Source organism: Nothobranchius furzeri, chromosome 10 (assembly GCF_043380555.1).
Source record: "Nothobranchius furzeri strain GRZ-AD chromosome 10, NfurGRZ-RIMD1, whole genome shotgun sequence".
Taxonomy (NCBI): domain Eukaryota; kingdom Metazoa; phylum Chordata; class Actinopteri; order Cyprinodontiformes; family Nothobranchiidae; genus Nothobranchius; species Nothobranchius furzeri.
In genome coordinates, this window is record NC_091750.1 from 33063763 (window position 1) to 33085882 (window position 22120).

Genomic DNA, 22120 nt, shown 5'->3' on the forward strand with positions numbered 1-22120 from the left:
TAATAACAAATCTATCATTTAAGCTTCACCTGCTAAATGTTCTAAGACAAATGTCCTTTCCCCGAATAAACGGTCGCTTTCTCTACTCTTGGCTCCGATGTTTGCCTTTCATGTCAACATGACTGAAGGAAGTGGTGTTCACTGAAGAAAACAAACAGAGAATGATTATATTAGAAGTAGGGACCTGGTGGGGAGGAGTGGTCAGATAACACGCTCCTCTAAACGTTATGTGTAGACTAAAGGGTGTACAGTCATCCAGATCACAACAGTTCACCGCTTGAAGCCTCAGAGACATGAAGACAACACGACACAAACGAGAGATGAATGGTTTACTTGAATGAAGAGAATTTTGAGCGACGTTGTCATGGATGCTTTCAAAAGCTATCTTTACGCTGCAGCATGGCGGCTGAAGAAAACAAACCTGGCACTGAGCACACATACAACACGTGCTTTCTGTGAGATGCAACTACAGACAAATCAGTCCCACCTCACCAAGAGAAACATTCAACCCCCTCCAGTAAACTAACCATCAACCAGCAACTGTGTGCACAAGCTCTCGTATTAAAGCCCACTTGTTATTTCAACACATTTGTTCTGTAGTACAAACCTCTGAGTCGTTCTCTGTTTCAGGAAGTAGACGTTAGCCAGAGGAGTCGGTGGGGGGTGGGGGGCAGAAAACGGCAGGATTGGGAGTCTTAATTATCGGTATTCATGATAACCAAACATCTAAACTCTTATTGGCTAAAAAGATGAAATAATAATCATCAAAGTCTGAAACAAGCAAAGTTTGTGAAAAGAGTTTTTCAGCTGTTGTGCAACTATGTTTTTATTATACCTTCCAGACATCGGTCCTTTAGGGATGTGTACTTTCATAAGTACTGCAGATAATTATTACACTATTTTTGAAGTATTGTGTGTTTAGTGAGAGTAACAGAACAACAGTAAGACTGTGAAGAACTCTATTTTCTCCCTGTGAGCCATTACAGATTTCATTTCAGCACCACGGGGAGCTCCGGAGTACTCAGAGTGGCTGAGGCTTCCCCCTCTCGGGCGGCAAACAGCAGCTGCTGCTCGGCCTCCCCAACCGCAGCAACGACTGAAGAGACTCGGTGTTAGGACACTCTCACAGTCTCAAGCACACCAGTTAATGGGGGTGGGGGGTGGTGGTGGGGGGGGGGTGGGGTGGGTAATTTATACCCGATAGTTGAAAATATATAAAATAAAACTAAAAACCAACCATTCCCACTGATTCTAGAGGCAGAGTGTCTGAACACAATATTCCTTTTAGTTATTTTTCTAAATGTTTTTACTGGCATGAAAAGTTTTACTCATTTAAGTAATTAAACAATAACTAAATCATCCAAATGCTAATTTCTCTCTTTTTGTTGAACAAATAATTCCAAGTGCAACGCAGCCTCAATGTCTGAACAAGTTCCACGATTCTAGTTTCACTAAGAACGCTCTCAGGGTTCTGGTTGTTTTTCCACTTGTTTATTTACCTAAATAAAACCTGAAGCTGAAGTCCGGCCGCATCGCTACGGGCTGTCAGGAAAACACGGAGAGGAAGAAAATCGTTATGGAAAATGCAACCTTGCCATAAGCAGAAGCTCAAGAGTCGTAGTCCTCACTCATTATATCCTTCCCCGTGAGAGTAGAGCACACACACACACACACACACACACACACACACACACACACACACACACACACACACACACACACACACACACACACACACACACACACACACACACACGATGGTACATATAATAAGCGGTTTTCTCGCTACCTGTCATCATTCTGAAACGTCTGGTCCCCGAGCAGCAAGTCCCTGAAGCGGTAGCGAGGCGGAAGAGGAGGCACCTCGGTGTCTACATCAGCCATCTTGAGAGAGGAAATGTCCAGGATCACACCAGAGTTGCTGCTGTTGTTTTTCTGCAGGGTCTCCGAGGAGGGCCTGAAGGATGACGGAGCGCAGCATCTGCTCATCAACATGCTAGCTTAGCCAAAGGGACATTTCAACAGGTTTTTGTTAACCGACAACCAGTCTTCATTCATACATTTTACCTGCAGCTTTGGTAGAGATGAGACAATAATAGGGCATTTTACAGGCTTGACTGTTTAATATCTTGGACATTTGAAGAAGAGTCAGTATGACCTGAGTAATTTTTAAAATGTGTTTTGAGGGGACTCTTAAAGGAGACGCATTATGACTTTTCTCAACTTATAATATTAAATGGTCAATACAATTGTTTTTGCACTAAATCCCTCTCATATAAAGCATATCTGGGGCAGCAGTAGCTCAGGTGGTAGAGCGGGTTGCCTCATGATCAGAGGGTCATGGGTTCGATTCCAGCTCCCGCCAGGGGTATCCTGCTGTTGTGTCCTTGGGCAAGACACTTCACCCAACTTGCCTGTGTTAGTGGTGGTCAGAGGGGCCGACGGCACCAAATGGCAGCCTCGCCTCTGTCAGACCTCCCCAGGGCGGCTGTAGCTACATGTAGCTCACCATCAATAGCAGTGTGTGAATGTGAGAGTGTGTGAAAGTGTCTTTGGGGGTCTAGAAAGCGCTATATAAGTTCAATGCATTATTATTATTATTATTATTATTATTATTATTATTATTATTATTATTATTATAAAGCAATTTCAGCGGATTTATTATTTTAGTACCTTCCAGAATGAGCCATTGCAGCACTCTGTCACTCAAAGATAACAAGCTGCTGAAGGCCACGCCCATCACGCCCTAACTCAGGCTGCAATAAGCAGCAAAGCTCCGATACCTGGGAGGGACTGCTCCTCCCGCCAAGAGAGGTGAGAGGAGTTCCATGCTACTTTTCTCATTTGTGGTTTTTTTTTTTTTTGGGGGGGGGGGGGGGGTATAGAAGCCTGGGAATCTAGATAGACAGTAGTCTAGTAGAGTAGCGTGTCGGTCTAGCCATGGTCTATGAAACCCCTGCTACCCTGACCAGTCTGGTAGCACACCAATCACAGCGCTCTAGCAGTGTTGTGGGTGGGATGATGCAGCGGAGCGGTACAAGATGGTGGCAGCTGATTTCAAACAGCTTTGGCATCAACTCTCGACTATTTACACTTGCTTTGAGTCAAGAACAGCTAGAAGTACTTAAGTCTTTGAGAGGAATGCTCCAATCCGATAATGTGATTTTTTAGGTAATCGGTGGGTAAAATCAGATTTAACTAAATAAAACAACAAACATTACTTCCTTAATTCATCCTGAGAAAGATATTTTCAAATGGAAAAACAATGGCTTAGTTTTAATTTCTACAAGTTCCTCTACATCAGTTTTCTTTGTTTCAAAGACGTCGTGTAAGTCTCACAACTTAAGGTAGACCAGGAATTCACACACCGTCACACGTAGCAGATAGCTAGCACAGAGCATAGCTCTCACCTCTGGTCTGTAATTTGGATTTATTTTTAAATGAACAGCAAAGGGAGTGAATTAAACACGTGTAATGTGTGCAAACTGGGCATTGAACAAGGTGGAAAAGGTGGTACTGCGTTCCACACTGATGCACCACCTGACCGTCATGAGCAATCCCCATCGCTGAAAACAGCCGCACACTGAGTAAGTATTTAAAATATGAGTACTTTTACATTTATTCTTAATATTAATACATTTTTATTCATTTAAATGGTAAATGACTATTTCTACATATATTAATATTAACACGTTTCTTATGAATGAACTTGCTGGACAAGTGAAGTTTTATGGCAGGTAAAGTAAAGAAATGACATAAATACAGAAAGAAAGAAACACATTGATGATTTAAAAAAACTAGTGTGTTCTCCCTTTTTATGAATGCATTTGTAAAGTATCGGATCGAGACTCGGTATCGGCAGATTCTTAAAATCAAATGACTCGGAATCGGATCGGGAGAAAAAAAACTATGATTGGAGCATTCCAATTCCTTAACTCCTTCACTGCCAGTTTGCTTTTTTTTTTTTACTGTGTGGGCGTCGGACGAGCCCCCGCACCGTGAGAACAAACATCTCAGCTCTAAACCCGATCTTCATCTGCGTACGTCACACGTCACGTGATCAGGAAGCAGAACATCCATGTGTTAGGAGATGGTTTTGGGCCGCTGCTGTAAAGAAAGTGAGGCGCGAACCGGAAAAGCTTCTGCCGATCACAATTCAACAACGGATTATGAAAGAATGGATAACGCTCGAAATGTGCGGATTCTTCCTGATGTAAGAGGTGAGTCTCCGCTTTGTTTTGGTTGTTTTGGTTGTTTTGGCGTCGACATCATGCTAGCACGCAACGTTCTGTCACTCTTAAAAAAACAGTAAAAACGGTGAGAAACGCTGTCAGCAAACGACTTTTCCGATCAGGAAACGGCTGGCAGCGAACGAGTTAACATAGAAAAAGGTAGAATTTCTGCCCCGTCGACTGGCATCTGTGGCGGTGAGTAAGTCGTGCTGTTTGTTGTCCAATAGCATACGGAGACTGTTTTAATGAAAACTGTAGATTTCGCTCCACGACTAAACTTTCTCTGTGGGTCGTGGCCAGACTTCAGATAGGACTTGCCAGGCTAGAGACCCCACGGCAGCACAAAAGGATGCAAAAGCAAAGTTTTACGCCATATGTCCCTTTTAAATTGCTTTATCTGGCACAATTGCAACAGAAAGGTAAAAAAGATAACATTAGTTAGGACTTTTTGATTTTAGTGCTTGACGTGTAGTAAAACCCGGTAACAAACTTTAGCAACAGAATAATTCACCGTGACAACAGTAAATAAACCAAATATGACTTGTTTTCCTGCCAAAAAAAATCTCAGATCAAAATGTTGTTTCTTGATTTGTGCATGGTGTCTACGGGCTATTTTACGCAGCTAAAGTTTATATTTATACAAAAACATGATTCTTCAACAGCTTTTTCTCCTCATCAAAGTGTTCATGAACATGTCAACTAATCCAGAAATACCAAAACAGGATGCGTTCATGTGTAGCATCCTGACTGGTGAACTGAATGTACCATAAGTGTGTCACATTAAGGGAGATGCTTGACGAAATTACCTGTCGCTATGGCAACTCGATGATCGGCGTGGAGGACTCATGACTGCATCTTGTGGGGGATTGGAGACAGAGGAGGGAGGAGGATAAAGAGAGAATTAAAAAAGCATTTATTATGAATTTACCTCTTCAGGTTTTAGGAGGAACGCATGATTACATAAAACACCTGAACCCAACCAGAGTTGGGCAAGTTGTCTCGGGTCGGTGCTGCAAAACCAAGAAGGACCACACTGATGTACGTTTACGTGGTTTATAGGCTACATCGTGTTAATGTAGAAAGCTGCAATCCTGCTGGGTTAATCAGCTTTTATCTCTCTGTGTGTGTGTGTGTGTGTGTGTGTGTGTGTGTGTTTACTACTGTGGTGGAATCCCTTTATTATAGTCATGTTAAGCTAATTTCCCGTTTCTGCTGCAAAACAATTTCAAAAACAGACATTTTGCAGCACTTTGACACCCCTGCTTGTTCAGCGTGTGTGTGCCATCATGCTGGAAATGCTCCGTGCTTTTTCTGTTAGGACAAATCCAAACTGAGCCATTGATTTTTTTATTTTCTTTCATTTATCTGTGCATCCCATTATGATGGTTTAATTTCATGAATAAATAACCAACAAATAAAAAAAACAGAAACTGGATAAAGCAATGATGTGTCTCTTTGTGGTCATCACAGTATACAGTGTGGGTAGCTTTGAGTGGGCTAACAGCACCGTGATGCATGCTCTACACTATTAGAGCAGACCCTGGCAAGAGGATGAAGAGAGAGGAAATGACAATTATTGAGTTGGCAATAACATAAGCAGAAAACATTAAGTATTAGAAATGATGTTGTTGAAATGTGCAAGAGTTGCTCTTTATTCCTCATAATTAGAGACAAAATACCCATATTTAAAAATCTGCTAGTTTTTGGCACGCCTTAATCTGATTGTCAAATGTGAAATCCAAAAATTCTGATTTTTGGGAGTCAGTGAACACACCATTACTTATTACTTCACAGTAACAATATAGGTCTTAACCCTTTGATGCATGAATTATGAAATCTTCAACCATGATTTTTGTAACTTTTTTCCCATTCATCTTTAGGTGTGGATGAAACAAATTTCAACAAATATTTTTTGTAAATTTTTATAATTTACAAATAATTTATTACATGTCCACCTCAGTGGACAGCATACATTCTGAACATGAAATATGTTGGCTTGACTTACTGAAGTCCAAATGGAGGGGCTCAAATGCAATGAAGTCTTCAACAGTTGTGCTTAATGGCAAAAATAAATAAATACTAATTTTGAATACCTGTCCACTGTTGTGACCATTATGCATCAAAGGGTTAAGTACATTTTACTTCCAGATTCACAATTCACAAGTAAATCAGACATATATATATATATATATATATATATAAACCATAATAATAGTTCTTTGGGATACATCGAAAGTAATCAGTAAAGAATCTTAAAACCAGAATTGGTGCACATAAGGCCAGCAAGCCGATGGGGCAAACAAATCAGGAGCAGGGGAAAATAAAATGTTGGAAGATAAAAAGTATATGAATAGTGATGCCTGATAATCTGCAGTTCTTGTCAAAAAGTTGTCATAAAATAGCAAACACATGCAAGTTTTTGAGAACAATTAAGTATTGAGTTTTGTTGAAACCATCAGTGGCCTACTCTGAATTTATCACAACAAAGCTTGTTTTCACACAACTGAGTCTCCACAGAAAACCCAAAATGTATTTAAGAGTGATAAAACTAGGAAGAAAACAAAGACATTTGAAACATAATTACAATATTTGTATTGGTATGAAAAAGCATAATAGATCTTCACTGCCTGTAATTTTCATTCTTATCATTATTATTATTATATTATTATTATTATCATTATTATTATTATTATTATTACTATTATTATTATCAGTATTATTATTATTATTTAGAGAACATAAATACACACACCTGTGAGTGACGCTACATGCCACCTTAACTCTGTTTACCTGGCTGCGTTCCCGTTCCTGGCCGAGGTCCCGTAAACACCGGCTGGGCTTAGACAGCCTCCATGAAGTGGGCACACACCACCGGCTGTGCGGCACGGGGTGCTCTCCATCAACGAGACCCCACGAGAGCTCTCTCATCATTAACACGTGACAGTTAAACGACGGGAGGAGATGAGAGGGGGAGGGAGGGGAGGGGAGGGGGAGGGAGTCGCCTCCGGGGCTCGGCCCACAGCCTGCTCCGGGGGAACTTTTTACAGCACAACACCTGTAGCAAACGCGTCCGGCTCGGCTCGGCCGAAAGATGTCGGTCAGCTACCTGCTCGTTTTACTAAAAGCCAGTCCGCACGATGGGTTACAGCTTTAGTTCAACATAACCCCCAACACACCGAGCTGATTGGCTAACCCCCTCCCAAAGCGGCGTTAGTTTCCGCACACCTGAAAGCTAACTTACGTATCAATACGCGCGCGCGACCCGTGAAAGCGCCATTGACTGTCGCCTAGCAACAACTTTGTTTGCTAGCGTTGACGAACTACATTACTTAGCGGAAGGATTACACGCGTTAACCTGGCGCGCAGCTGTCGGATGAAACAATGAATATTTTAATTAGCTCGCGAGGATCCCCGTGGCTCTCCTCTGCTCTTACATAACAGCTCCCGGCTTACAAGGCACCGCTGGTGGCGTCCGTCGCGCTAGCATCTTAAAGCATCCCCCTCACGCGCCGTGCTCCCGTCCAGCATCAGCATCTTTGCGTCTCTTGAGCAGACACAGCAGGGGTGGAAGCTGCGGATCTCTCAGCCTGAAGTCACCCTCTGCGTCTCGCCATCTACCGGACAAACTTGATGTGATGCTGATAAAAATGATGCGTTTGATGACAAAAATCGATCCTCTCATTAGAAAACAGCTTTTAGTGAAATGAAAAAGATTAAAATGAGACATTTTCAGGGTTTCGTCCAGCTTGTCTGGTGCAGCCTGGTTTTCTGTTGGGTTGCAGCTAAAATAAGCATCTTCTGTTTTTTTTTATCTAAAATAATAATTTTTATTTAATCTAAAGATTCCACATATATTCATCGGTCGGAGAGTCATCAGGTGGTGATGAAAGTACAACTTCACCTCAAGTGAGTGAAGAGACAGTTGTTTAGCTGAGACCATCAGGACGTGTTAGAATCAGATCAAAGCTTTACAAACATCTAAAACACCTAAATTATTCAGTCGATTTATCCTTTTGTTAGGGATAAATAAATACCAGCAACATAGCTATAGACACAGGTAAATAAGTGATCTTAAATCTTACCTGCAACTGCTCTTTCTTCTGCTATTTGTCTCCCAACTGTCCCCCTCAAATTGAAAAAAATGTTCATTCTGTGCGCGACGAGGGACAAGAAGGAAACACTGCTCGCCTCTGGAAAAGCCTTGTTGCTTGTGTGCCTTCCTTGTGTTCAGTCTCTCCACTTTTCAGCCCATTATCCTCCAGGGGAAAGAGCTCTGAGCGTCATCATGTTAAAGCCCACACAGCCACTTCTGCTTTCCCATGTCAGTCGCCAGATTTCACTCACTCGCTTATCGCAAAAGGATCTGGATTCCCACTTCAGCGCTTTTTGATTCACCGGCTGTTGCTGCGTTCTGTTTTCCCTGCCCATCGGTGATCGGTTGTGGGATTCAATTAGGAAATATGAAGGAGTTGTTTGTTTGCAGTTGCTGCTGTGGGTAATAACAGACATTCACACGAGCTCATAACAGTAAACGGTATGATTGGGAATGGCTTTCCAACAGGCAGAAGGAAGTAATAAAGAATTCATGGATATTTTATTCAGATAATTATATTAGGGAATGAAATGTCATTCAGTGCATCTTTTGTAGGTTTTGCTTCATTTATTTAAAGGAGACACTTTCCAACTGTTTTTCTTAAGTTATAAGAAACATGTTTATGGAGTTCTTAGCATGAAATCCCTTCCACATAAAGTTATTCCAGCAGTTTTATCCTTGAAGTTTTCAATACCTTCCAGAATTGGCCGTTTCAGTGCTCCTATCACTTTAAGAAAACAAGCTGGAGCTGGCCACGCCTACCCATTCCCTTAAGCCTGGGTCACGCTTCTGCGTCTGCGTCAGTGCGGAGACACGCAACGCCATTATCCGTCCTTGCGGGCCTGCTGGAGAGCCCCGCAAGGACAGACGGAGTCGAGCTCCCTTTTCTAAAAATCCGTCTGTCGAGACAGAGAACACAAGCTTGTGATTGGTCAGGGCGCCGCTGTCGTCTACACCGCCGCCATTGAGCCCTCAACAACATAAAGAGTGCTGCGGATAACTAGCGGCAGACACGGAGAAGCTTGAAGAATACCTCGCGAAAAAAACTCTAAAAACATGAACGTTTAATTCTCCGTGACTGGAGGAGTGAAAAGATTCGCAGCAAGCGTTTTATTTGTGGACGGAAATGACAGGAAACGTGGGTTTAGAGGTGGGGAGCGCATGAAGAGGTGGAGGAGGATGAGAGACGAATATGTCCGTGTTAAAAAGTCTCTAATATACAAAAAACACAATATAAACACACTATCCTGGACCGATACATGACAGGATACCACAGAACAGCGCTACGCCCTCTGCTGTCCTGGCGGGGAATTGCTTTGCAACACTCCCCAGGAGATGGAGAAGTATGAGAGCAAAATGCCTCTATCGATCCGTGCGTGTCTGTCCCTGTTGGAGCTGACGGAGAAGATGAATCCAGCTGTAGGCTTCTAAAAGTTAAGAAGCTCAGATGTATGGGAAGGGCTAGTACAGCCGGTACTCTTCAAGCAACAACTCTCTCTTGCACAGGGGAGGTGGTTCTGTTCTAATTTCCCCATTGTGACATCACAAAAGGGAACTTTTTGAAACTGCTTGTTCAAAGCAAATCAGTCCTAAAACCAAACACTGACAGAACAGGGCTGGATGGGTTTTTGTAGTGTTTATAGAGGCAGTAGACATTGCAGCACAAATGATCCAAACGGTGATTTGTTAGTAAATATCAGAGGTGTGACTTAAAACACATGAACCCAAAGTTAGACTGCAGCTTTTTGGCACATCTGAAGACAACAAAGTAGTAAATTATGCTTTTATGGGCAGATTTTTGGTGAAAAACAAAAGTTAGTAAGTTGTGTCCAGTCAGCCACGTAAGAGGAAACATCTTGTGCTTTTGTGCTAAAAATTCAAGAAATTAAAGCTAAAGTTGGCTTTTTAGACAAAGCGAAAGGGGCTAAGAGGCCACCTAGAAGAACTGGGAGTAATTTTTTTATTAATAAAATGTTGCTGTTTTTTTAAATAGAGATTTTTACCAGAAATTTTAAATAAATCCTCAAAACATGAATTATGTGAGTTTTATAAAAGCTCTGGTACACTTTTGTTGCCTTTTTCCTCATCGTGAGTAAAGCATCCACACCCTAACCTTTTACCCAACAACTTTTATTACAACATACATCTAACTGTTTTTGTGTTGTCTGAACCGTAACACCACAACACATTTAAACTCTGCATGTGTACTTTTGTAGGAAAAGCTACCTTATAAACTTTGAAGGATTTTCCTCAGTAACTGATGGACTGTTAGAAGATAAGCTGGTGACGGTTCTCACTTATCCAGGTCAAGGGCTTCAAATGAAGATGACAAAGTTCACATGCTGGACAGAGAAGATAGATGGTTCCAGGGGGGAGTAAAGGAAGCTATCGATGTCAAATGGGAAAAACCTACAGAGGAGGAGGCCACAGCTTTCACCTGTCCAGCACTTACAACGCAGCTCTGAATCTAACTCCCAAACAGTTCCAGTCTAGGTCCTACCCTCATGCATCTAATCAGTACAACGACTCCCACACAATAGAGACTAACGACTCATCTGGGAGCAGGGAGGAGGGGCATTCATAAGTAGTTTCTGCTTGTTAACCAACAGTATACAGCCAGAGCTTATAAACTTGACTCTCCCATATTCCAATCAGAACTGGCAAAGCTCCTCGGATGAGAAGTGAAATCTCTTCAAGAAGCCAAAGTCCAGTTGCCTTCATTTGAACTCCTTTGAATATCAGAAGACGCATCATAAAGACGTGATTTCAACAGAGATCCACCAACGTTTCACGGTGCTTGTTTCAGTCCATGCAGAGCTTTGGTCTGAGAACATCAATAATGGACTCATTTTATGGCGTTTTTCAGCCTCTTTACATCACAGGGTGTCCTGCAACCGTGTCCCACTAGTTTTGTTACGTTTTCTTTCCATTGTGTGCTTCCTGTTCACATGTATTGTTGAGTTTCATCCCACATTTTCCCTTTGTGCTCCCAAAGTATCTAAAAACAGACGGAGAGGTAAACAGGCTCAGCCAGTGAAACAGAATCAGTGAGCTGCCCAGAGGCCTAGACAACATATAGGAGGCTGACATGGCCCCGGTGGATGAATCACCAAGTGACTACAAGCATTTGCCCGGCTTCAGTCTGCCTTCATTTGTAGGATTTTGTTTGCAGCTACTTCTTCTTGTGGTACTTCACGTCGGATATAATCATAAAATAAATGAACTGAAATGTGTTTTTGTGTAAATTAAGTTGTTTTGTTCTCTTGGGAAAGAGAGAGAGACTTTTTTTTAATTATTGTGACAAATAGATGATTTACTCTTGAGTTTCAGCTCAAAAACAAATTTGTATCAGGAAAAGTTAGTGAGTGTGTGTGTGTGTGTGTGTGTGTGTGTGTGTGTGTGTGTGTGTGTGTGTGTGTGTGTGTGTGTGTGTGTGTGTGTGTGCTACTCTGCACATGGCTTTGTCAAATCTGACTAGTCATTAGATGAAATGTTTCAGCTTGAAAATTTGAAGGAATACTTTAAGATTTTTTCATAAGTTTGAGTCAGTATCTTGAGCCAGGATGTGCTAAAAGGATCTTTCATGAAACGTCACGGCGACCCCACTACCCTCTGTGGCCAGAATACCGCACTTGCAACTCCAGAGTTGCCGGGCCTCTGCCTGCTGGTGGAGTGGAGAGGAGCTGAAATGGTGGAACTGGAGATCGTGAACACAGCTGATTTGTTTGTAAATATCAGAGGTGTGACCAAGTCACTGCTTTTTTAAGTCACAAGTTAGTCACAAGTCTTTCCAGTCAAGTCTCGAGTCAAGTCCACGTCAAAGACAACCAAGTCCCAGCCGAGTCCAAAGTCAATGATCTGGAAGTCCAAGTCAAGTTCAAGTCCTTAACTTTGAATTTTCAAGTCATAATCAAGTCATCTGTCAAATTTCAATTTAATGACGATGATAATAAATTCCAGAATTAAAACTTCTTAAAGCTTCATTTATTTGCTCAAACAAGCAGAAAGAGCAACTGCAACAGGTTATAAACAAAGAGCTGCTGCATTTAGCAGTTAATCAAACCCAGAACCAAGAATGATTCACGATTTTTGTCCATGTCGTGCTGCTTTGTGCTAAAATATGCTCAAGTCATCATCAAGTCAACAGATGCAAGTCATCATCAAGTCAACAGATGCAAGTCATCATCAAGTCAACAGATGCAAGTCATCATCAAGTCATTGGCGTTCAAGTCCGAGTCAAGTTGTAAGTCTTTATAGATTTTATCAAGTCGAGTCAGAAGTTATTAAAATAATGACTCGAGTCCACACCTCTGTTAAATATATATATAAATATATAATGATAGCTGTAGGGTGGACATTGTCCTTGGTGGTTGGCGTTTTGCTGCCCTACAGGGCCTCCCGGACAACAACAACTGATGAATACGCTGAGAGTGGTCTTTAATGAGTTTGCTGCTCTGTTAGGGCAAAGAGAGGTTCTTCCAAGCACTCCTAGGGACAGCTAATGGCCATTTTTACAGATTGTGATAGCGTTTAAGGTATTTTGATCTGCAGCACTGAGATTGCCTATCAATTATATCCGTCTTTGTGAAGCCTGATCTGTTTTCCATTTACCAATTTCCAGAAAACAGCCACAGCAATCCAGAAATAGTCCCAACATCCAGCTTCATTTGTTGTCATGAACCAGGAACTGGATGGGAACCAAGCAAACTCTGTGGGAATTACGCTGACGTACCCTTCTCACAGACTGAAATAGTCTGAAGTGGTAGCCCAACCTAATATTTGCTTGTTTAACCAAGGTCAGAAGTCTGCAGGGTGTGTGTGTGTGTGTGTGTGTGTGTGTGTGTGTGTGTGTGTGTGTAGGAGTGGAGGTGCGGGGGACTAACTGTATGTGTTTCTGCAGTTCTGACCCTTGTCTCAAAAGTTGTAAAAGTGGATTTTCTTTAAATCCAAAATGATGCAAACTTTTCCTTTTTTGATTTGTTATTTTCCATCAAGATCAAGTTTTCTATCATGTCATGATTTGACTTCTCAATACGTTATGAAAATAGTGATGCTACATGGCAAAACCAGCTCAGTGACCAAGTGGTAGAGTGTCCACCCTGAGACTGGGAGGTCAGGGTTCAATTCCTGGTCGGGTCATACCAAAGACTTTGACAAAAATGGGACTCACTACCTTCCTGCTGGACACTCAGCATTAAGAGGTTGGATTGGGGGGGTTAAACCACCAAATGGTTCCCGAGCGCAGCCGTGTCTGCAGCTCACCGCTCCCCCGAGGGATGGGTCAAATGTGGAGAACAAGTTTTGCACACATCAGTGTGTGTGACAGCTGATGGGCCTTTAACTTTAATTTTAATTAGGAAGTTTGCCAACATTTACCTGTCTTAAAGGAAAACTGCAGGAACTGGACAAGGGATTCCCACCAACCAAATGAAATGTCAACTGAAACAAACAAACAAACAAACAGTTAAATAAATATTTGCAGCATTTTATATTCAAAAATGCGTCGACAATGATGCTGCATAGAACATGTTTACATAATAATTTTTGCAATTTTTGCGGTAAAAAAGAAAAACAGCAGAATAAACAGACCTACAAGCATGAAAAGTTGGGTAGCCCTTATGCAGCAGCGCCTCTCGGCAGTTTCTGTGGCAGAAATGCCAACATGTCTTCCAGCAGCGCAGGTGCCTGTTCACCGCTACCAGACACATTCAGGTGCGGGGGCCGTGCAAGGTGTTGCATCTGTACTCCTGCTGTCTGCGTCTGGGCTGCCTGCCATGATGGAAGCCAGCAGGTGAGGGGTCAGTGTGTGGGTGGATGTTAATATCAGCCGCTGGAAAAAAACGCTCGGAGCTGAACCAAAAAAGGCCCATGCTTTCAAAACTAACTGGAATGATTAGTCTTTGCTGCTTGCGTGGTTTTGAATCTCACAAAGAGTGTTTCTTTTCAACAGAAAGGGTTTTTTCTCCATTCAAAGCTGTTTGACAACAAAACAACAAGATAAAATACAGCAAAGCAACGCTGCAAACAGTCAACATCGCATGGACGTGCAGATCTTGTCTATATTGAGTCCGTCGGTCCAGAACACGTCTGTGGGACGTCCAAACTAGATCTGTGCTGTGGCAAAGCAAAACAAAACAAAACAAAACAAAATAAAACAAAGCAAAGCAAAACAAAATAAAGCAAAACAAAACAAAACAAAACAAAATAAAATAAAACAAAGCAAAACAAAATAAAATAAAACAAAACAAAATAAAATAAAACAAAGCAAAGCAAAGCAAAGCAAAACAAAACAAAACAAAAGCAAAACAAAAGAAAAGAAAAACAAAAACAAAAGAAAAACACTTTCTTCTAATTGGCTAACATTTGCTTAAAGGACAATGTCTAGTTTTTACCATTAATTTCTGGAAAAATCAATCGAAATGTTGAAAATGAATGAAATGATGCTCATATTGGCGGCTTTGTAACATCTAACCATAAAACGCTGGTCTAAAATACACGGGAGCGGGTCTAAGTTTCAGGGCGACGCCATATTAGATGCCATGTTTCCTTCTACAGGAGCCCATGAGGACAAAACCCATTTACTGATTTGTAACTAGGGGTTGTATCAACTAGTCGACTAGTCGACTTCACTGCTCTGTAGTGACTTGTTATGCCTGTCATCGACTAGTCGCTGTCGCGTGATGATGACCGACGAGATGCAGTCCTCGGAAAAGACAGCAGGTGACGAGCTCCTGCGCGTCAGGAGGCGACGCGCTGTGCCAGAGCGTCGGTACCGACACCCGCCGTAAAACGGACATTTGACTGAATTGTGACCTTTACCCTCTTGCAGTTTAACCTTCCCCTCACCCCCATCCTAACCTTAACCAGTTTACGCATGCAGAGCTCTGATAGTTGACGCGCTCCAGGCATCTGCGTCCTGAGCACGGCCACAGTAACATTATCAAATCAGGTGTCGCCACCTCAAAAACTAATTTAACACGCGATCGTTCATGTCGGCTCATTTCCTTTTACGTTTTCTGTCTTTTATTTGCATGCAGAAAGGTTGGAGGGTTACTTTGCAACATGGCTGTCTGCCATCCATGCATATCACACCCGTACCACACATATTTACTCATCTGTAATCATGTCTGCACCTGGCATTTCCCAGCCTAAGTGAAATGTTCTCCAGACTCCACGACAACACACCATCTGCTTGTGAGGTAAAGTCATGAAGGAGGAGGTCAGTAATTATGGTGTCCTAAAATAATAACAATAAAGAAGTTCTCGTTCCTATAAAAGCAAATGTTGTCCTTTCAGCACGATATGTTGACAGCCTGTGTCTGTGATTATTTTTTATTTTTGACTTTTTCCTCCCGTGAGCAGTAAATTACAGAGAATGTAAAACTCCCTTCATCAAATTCTTGTTTTCTTCAAGGTTAATGCATAAATGGTTCATTTGTGCCTCAAAAATGGAACAAAAAAAAAAACTTTCTTGAGTACAAATGGCACAAAAGTACACGGTATTCTAAATAATTGTTCTGATTGGTCGAGTGCCGAAAAACACAAAGTCATTAGTGAAAAAAGGCTTTTATAGAAGTGGAAAGGCTTTTAGACCAAAACCAATGCCAGGATGAGTTCACACCTCTCATTTATTAATGAACCTCTCATCGGTGGTTTGTATGGCAAGTTCACGTTCCCCTAAAACTATGAAACTGCATCGCTTTTACATTTTAAATATGGAATTCAGACCAGTTCTATTGTATTTTACATGTCAGGGACATCAGATGTGTTACTGAAGATGGCGAATGAATGAATGAATGAATGAATGAATGAATGAATGAATGAATGAATGAATGAATGGATGAATGAGTGAGTGATCACAATAAAGCGTGTCTTAATTTCATAAAACAGCAAAATAAAATCTTCTACACATTAACTGGTCTCATAACATCAGCTCACAGGAAAAACACTCCCAACAGGTTTTCCTGGATGTCCGAAGATCAAAAGGATCAAATCCGGCTTTTAGAAAAGCTGCTCCAGGAGTTTACCTGAAAAGTTCTGACTGAGGCGTTGAGCTCGTTCTAAGGATTCTACCTAACAGCATCTACGTTGTGGTGATTTGATGTGTATGTTATCATCCTTTCATTCTTGTTTTAATTAAATTAATTGTGTTGTTACCTTGTTTGACAGCAAAGCACTTTGGTCAACCTGTGTGAATAAAATCTACATTGACATAAAATGTTGAGGTGCAACCATTTGTTGGTTTTGCAGCAAAAAAGAACAATAAAAATAAAACAGGTTACATCAGACAGGAAAACTAAAAGCTGGGGTACATTTAAAGGCATACCGTTCAACTTTTCCATATTTTTAAAATAATTTTCTTGAGCCAGTATGCTCTAAAATGACCGTTTTAGGGTTAACAAAATGTCCCTTGGACTCCACTGTGCTTTGTGGCCAGAATACCGCACTTGCAACTTCAGAGTTGCCGGGCCGCTACCTGCTAGTGGAGCGGAGCGGACGTGGTGGAGCTGCAGGCTGCTTCCTGCATGTTTTAGACCAGGAACACATCTGATCTGTTGGATTCAGTGATGAGTCGCGCCTCTGGAAGCGAATGAAGCGCACTTGTAGTCCTGGACTTATTTTCACACAAAACCTAAAATACCCCCCCCCCCCCCCCCCCGTTTGAAAATAAGCCCATTCTTGGTATCAAAATGTGAGTTTCAGAGCCACGGACATCATATGTGAAATCCATGGCACAAAACAAGCGGGATTAGACAAAAGCACGTTTAGCCCCATTCACTTGCATTCAGTGTTTCGTTCTTCCGGGGACCGTGATGCGGAAGCAGATGGGCGTGCCTTAGATTCCCTGAGGTGTGGCTTTCAGCTCCTTCCAGGGGGGAAGCAGGGGTGAGACCTAAAGCCGTCCAAATTTTTAAATCTCCTCCTCCTCTCCATGATGACATCATGTGTGGAAAACATTTTTTGACCTGATGCTAATTCTTTAAAAAATATATTTTTTTTGCAAAAGTGCAATTTTTTAAAAACTCAGCTCACCAAAAACAATTTTCACATCTGAGTGGAGGTTAAATATGGATATATTTTAATATAGCTTGGATAATTTTCATGTATGCCATAGAAACAACGTGACGACGGTCTTTTGGCGTCCAGAAGAACCCTTGTTTGAACTCTAACCTTTGACTGTCACGTGCCTAGCTCTGGGCAGAGAGGTTACCATTCTGAGAGACCCTCATGGTTGCAGCCTGACCCTCTCACAACCTCGTTCATAACAGATCCATCTTTAAAAACCCACGTGAGAACCGTCAGAGCCTGGCGGCTTTCATCTATGAAAGGATTAGAGTCAAATCAGCTCCCCAAAAGCGTCTGAACCTAATGTAATAAAATATGAGTTCGTGGACTGGAAAATAAACCAAAATGAAAATAAACGGCTTCCTTATCAGCTCTCATTGAGTCAGCCATTACATGTCCACATGTAATCCAGAGAGAAGCGCGTGACGAGAAGAGAGTCAGCCAGCTCAGAGGAGGATGTGCGGTGTTGGGAGGAGGAAGAAAGCAGCCTCCACCTCAACAAGCTTGGTGCTCGCAGCGTTAGCGAAGGGGGGAGAGACTCCAGACTGGGACGTTTCAGGATTAAACTACACACAAATTCAACCCAACATGAGAACATTATTGTGACTGAGATTAAGAGTCTCTCACCTGCACAGCACAGTGGAGAGGGAGCTTATTTCCCTCAGTTAAAGTGTGAATTCTGTCATTTACTTTGCCGGCGGCCATGTTGCCTTGCCAGCTGCATTTGTTTCATTATGTGCAGGACCTGTTCTGAGACCAGACTTTTCTTGTTTGTTGTTAACAATCTGACCCCACTCTCAGCAGCTGGATTTCATTTAAAACATTTGCAGCAACAGTGCTTTTGCTCTACACGCATTAAAGCTGCTACAGCAAATCTAATCTGCGAACAACGCACGCACGGACACTTCTGGTGGAACCGGAAAGTCGTGCTGCCTGAGAGAGAGAGCGCTAAACAACAGTCTGTAAACGCTGTTTTTCTTTCTGGGACTCTGTTTGTCCTTAATAGTCTGTTTCCTAACCCTGATATCACTGAGTGGAGAACCTCTCACCAGTGGTGTTCTGTTGCTAAACATGCGAGTGCGTAATAAATGGAGGTCCCGAGGAAGTGCAGTGGTTCGGCGAGACCGACAATACTGGCGAAGGTTTTTAGACAAATGTGAGAGAATCACTTTATTATTATTATAATAATTATTATTTATATATATATATTTCAATCTCCACAGTATATTTGTAGCTATGCTATGTTAGAATGTTCTTAAGAGGCATGAAAAGGTTTGTTTTCCAAGTTTGCTGTTGCAGCCTTAAAAGGAGCAATGATGTGCGTCCGGAATCAGCTTCCTTTGCTGGTTTCCATGGAGACATTTGACAAAGAGGCATGATTTAAAGAATCGCCTAAACAAAAATGATGACATGAGTGGATGAGATAGATCTCTATGGGAAAAAACACTCCACAGCTCAACTCGCTGTGATCCTCCAGGGCAGCGCTCATGTTGAGAATCTCCACTGTCTGTGCTCCCTCGAGCTCTTGGTGGGAGCGTTTCGGTGCTTTTTCACTCATCTCAGAGGACTGTTCTTTATTACGTTGTCCTCAAGTTTATATTTCTTTAAACCTTCGGTCCAGCAGTGCTCTCCCTTTCACAGCCGTTCCAGCTGGAGCATTAATTATTAACAGAGGTTCCTCTTTAGCACATGTGCTGTCTGCAACAGATTGGAGCAATTACAGCAAAAGATGTCAACAGTGGTCTCTGGATACAACGGCACAGAGACGCCACTATCTAGCCTTAATGGGACTTGTCAGAAGGTGAGCAGATATGCACCTTTAATGAGCACATTTCAGGCTTTAACTCCCCGTATAACAGGCTCTGCCTCTGGGACCTGGCACGCAGCACGCTGGATCACTGTCACACACTCATTAGTTACTGGAGAACAGACTAGCAACAACTTTTAGCCTCAGTAATGAAGCTGGGACTGATGGTGAATCTGTGTGGGGATCAGGGTTGTTATGCCTGCTGGGGACTCTAACCAAACTCCAAAGTCACCTCACACAAGCTTAGAGTTGGACCTTTTCTTGATTCGATTTCAGACACGGATGAACTCTGGCAAAGACAAACCTGTGCAGAGATGGACCTGCAGGTGTCATGGTCTGTGTCTCTGTGTTCCTCTTGTGTCCCGTGGTCTTCAGCCCTCCAGATATTCCCTCTCAGGTCCTGTGTTCCTTCAGTCTCCCCACCATAACTTCCATAGGTCTATTATTCCAGTTGTGTGTGTGTGTGTGTGTGTGTGTGTGTGTGTGTCCCAGTGTATTTTAGCCCTGTCTTGTCTCAGTGTCTTGTCGGTCCATTGTTTGTATTCTGTCAGTCTCGTCTCTGGTCTTGGGTTACTGGGGTTTTGGTTTTCCAGATCGTTATCTGGGTTTTGGATTTTGGCTCCCAGCCTTTGGACTTATTTTTGTTCTCCTTAAAATAAATGATTTTTTCTTATTTATCATCTCTGCCTCGTGTCATCCTGGGTACTGCATTGTGGGTCCTACAAACCTCGTATCGTGACAGCAGGTGTTTATTTATCAGCCCAGAAGTGAACAGGTGTTGGTTTAGGATTCACATCTCAGCAAGCTGCATCAAGACGCTTTAGACAAGAGTTGCAGAGATCAACAAGAAGTGTGAAGATGAATTAAGGGTGCTGAGATTCAACTTTCAGGGCAGTTGATGTCTCCTCAGGGACCTGCTGCAGCGATCGTGCACGGTCTCCTCTGTTAATGTTTCACATTTACCTTTTTTCCTGCTGTGAGGCAAAGCCTCTTTCACTTGAGAATGCACCACGGCATTGGTCCGCAGAGGGAAATGTGTCCGTTTTACTGCACTGATCAAAAATAGTGATTCAGGACAGTGGTGCCCCCAGATAATCTTAATAGGGGGCCAGTGATGATTTTAGGGTGGCACATCAAGTTGGTCTTGGTGGTAACTGGGAGAGTATTGCCTGTGCTTTGCTATTTATTCTTTTTTATTTAAAAAAACTAATATGCATCCAACATCTTTACCTCAAATTTGAGAAGCACAAATATTTCTCAAATTATTTTCAAAAAGTAATTTCAAACATTATTTCAGCGTTTGTGGTTTTAACATTTTTGAACAGTGAAATGTGGATGTTGCTAACGAAGAAAACAGCAGAAATCGGCATTAAAATGTTAAATTGGTATCGGTTTTCAATCTTTTAATGACCCAACCTTAGATGATATACACATAGCGTGCATCACATTCTTCAGCCACGTCTTCTTTCTGTCAAAATACGACAGACCTGAGGTGAAATTTATCAGATATTTTTGCTAATTTGGAACAACTTGTGAAGTCGACATTTACCCTGTGTAGTGAACGTACGCTGTCCTCACACCACGTAGCTATAGTAGCTAACCAGGTCAGCATCGAGCCTCCCTAATCACCTGTTGGTTCCATTTTCAGAAATATAATTAAAGACAGAAGCAACACCTCTCAAAGTCAAACTATTTTCTGGTCACTGACAGTCAGAGCTTCTGCTTGTGTTTCAGCGACTGACACACACACACACACACACACACACACACACACATTGTTTACATGGAGGAAGTTAGTTGAACCTCGTGAGGAAGAAGAAGGGGACGACCCGTCTGCTGTCAGCCATCAGCATACGGCGAGGTTCTGGATCCATACAGCCTGCCTTGCATTAAACAGACATGAACGAAGGTTAGTGTTGACAGAGTTGGAATGCTTTCCTGGAGGTGCGATTCTGCTGCTGGACTGTGGACTTTAAGGTAACAATTACGACACAAAATGTGTAATTTGTGGTCCTAAATCCAGTCGGCGGGCGACCTCGCTGAAGGTGGGTAATTAAAGGACGATGCTAAACAAGTTGATTCTGCTGATTTACATCACCTGATTCTTTTTGGAGCAAATGTTTAAAAGTAGAATTAAAAGCCTCCCATGGTTCATCGCCCCTACGCTTTACTCACGGCCTGCTGTCTAAAGTGTACTTTGTTCTCCGAGCAGCACCTTTGTGTCAGTCGGGCCTTTTTCATCTGATCAGCACGCAGCACTCTGCTCACTGCTGTCTCTCCACAACACTCGCTGTCACAGCCTGCTCGTGTAAGGGACGATGCCGTTCTTCTCTGCTAAGGGTGACACCTTCTTCTCTTAGCAACACCAACAATCCCACACAGCCTGTCTCAGGGGTTATCCCTGAAGGTTGAAACGCTTCTCACACGACAGCATGCTTCCCTGACATCTGTCATTCAGAGGCGTGATTGGTGTGTTGCTTTAGATGATACTGTCCCACGAGTTACTGTCATACAGGCTTGTGACCGTATCAAAATATACACCTTCATGTCTTTGGGTTGCAAAAACTTCAATGAATAGTTTCTATATTTTCTTTCCACTCTACTTTGCGCTATGCAAGCAACAGTCAACTTGGCATGGACGTGTAGATCACGTCTACATTGAGTCCGTCGGTCCAGATCACATCTGTAGGACGTCCAAGCTAGATCTGTGGGCTGTGATTGTCTGAAGGCATCGTAGTGACCTGCGACCCAGTGCTTTTGGCTCCTATTAGACCCTTGGGCAGGAATTGCACTTTTCTTCCGGGACTGTTACCAGCCTTGGTTCCGGAGTGTCCCACCTCAGGAACTACTTCTGGTTTAAAGGAGGCCTTTTGTTGGTCCAGGTCCTCTGCTGCTGATGGAGCTGTTTGCCCTTCTCTTCAG

General features: G+C 42.4%; 1 protein-coding gene across 5 annotated transcripts in view; it reads right to left on the reverse strand.

Moving 5' to 3' along the window:
* kcnt1b (potassium sodium-activated channel subfamily T member 1b) overlaps positions 1–8631 on the reverse strand; it is a 192768-nt gene extending 184137 nt beyond the window's left edge. For 3 of the 5 annotated variants that reach the window (XM_054730247.2, XM_054730241.2, XM_054730242.2), the window contains exons 1-3: positions 8315–8630; positions 5039–5087; positions 1790–1957 (exon numbers count right to left, since the gene is read on the reverse strand). In XM_054730247.2, the coding sequence (XP_054586222.1) occupies positions 1790–1957; positions 5039–5087; positions 8315–8381 (284 nt within the window). In that variant the 5' untranslated portion in view covers positions 8382–8630. Of the gene's footprint in view, positions 1–1789; positions 1958–5038; positions 5088–7022; positions 8232–8314 lie in introns of those variants that run through there. The other 2 variants (XM_054730240.2, XM_054730243.2) reach the window with 2 other exon arrangements.
* Positions 8632–22120: the final 13489 nt, after the last annotated feature.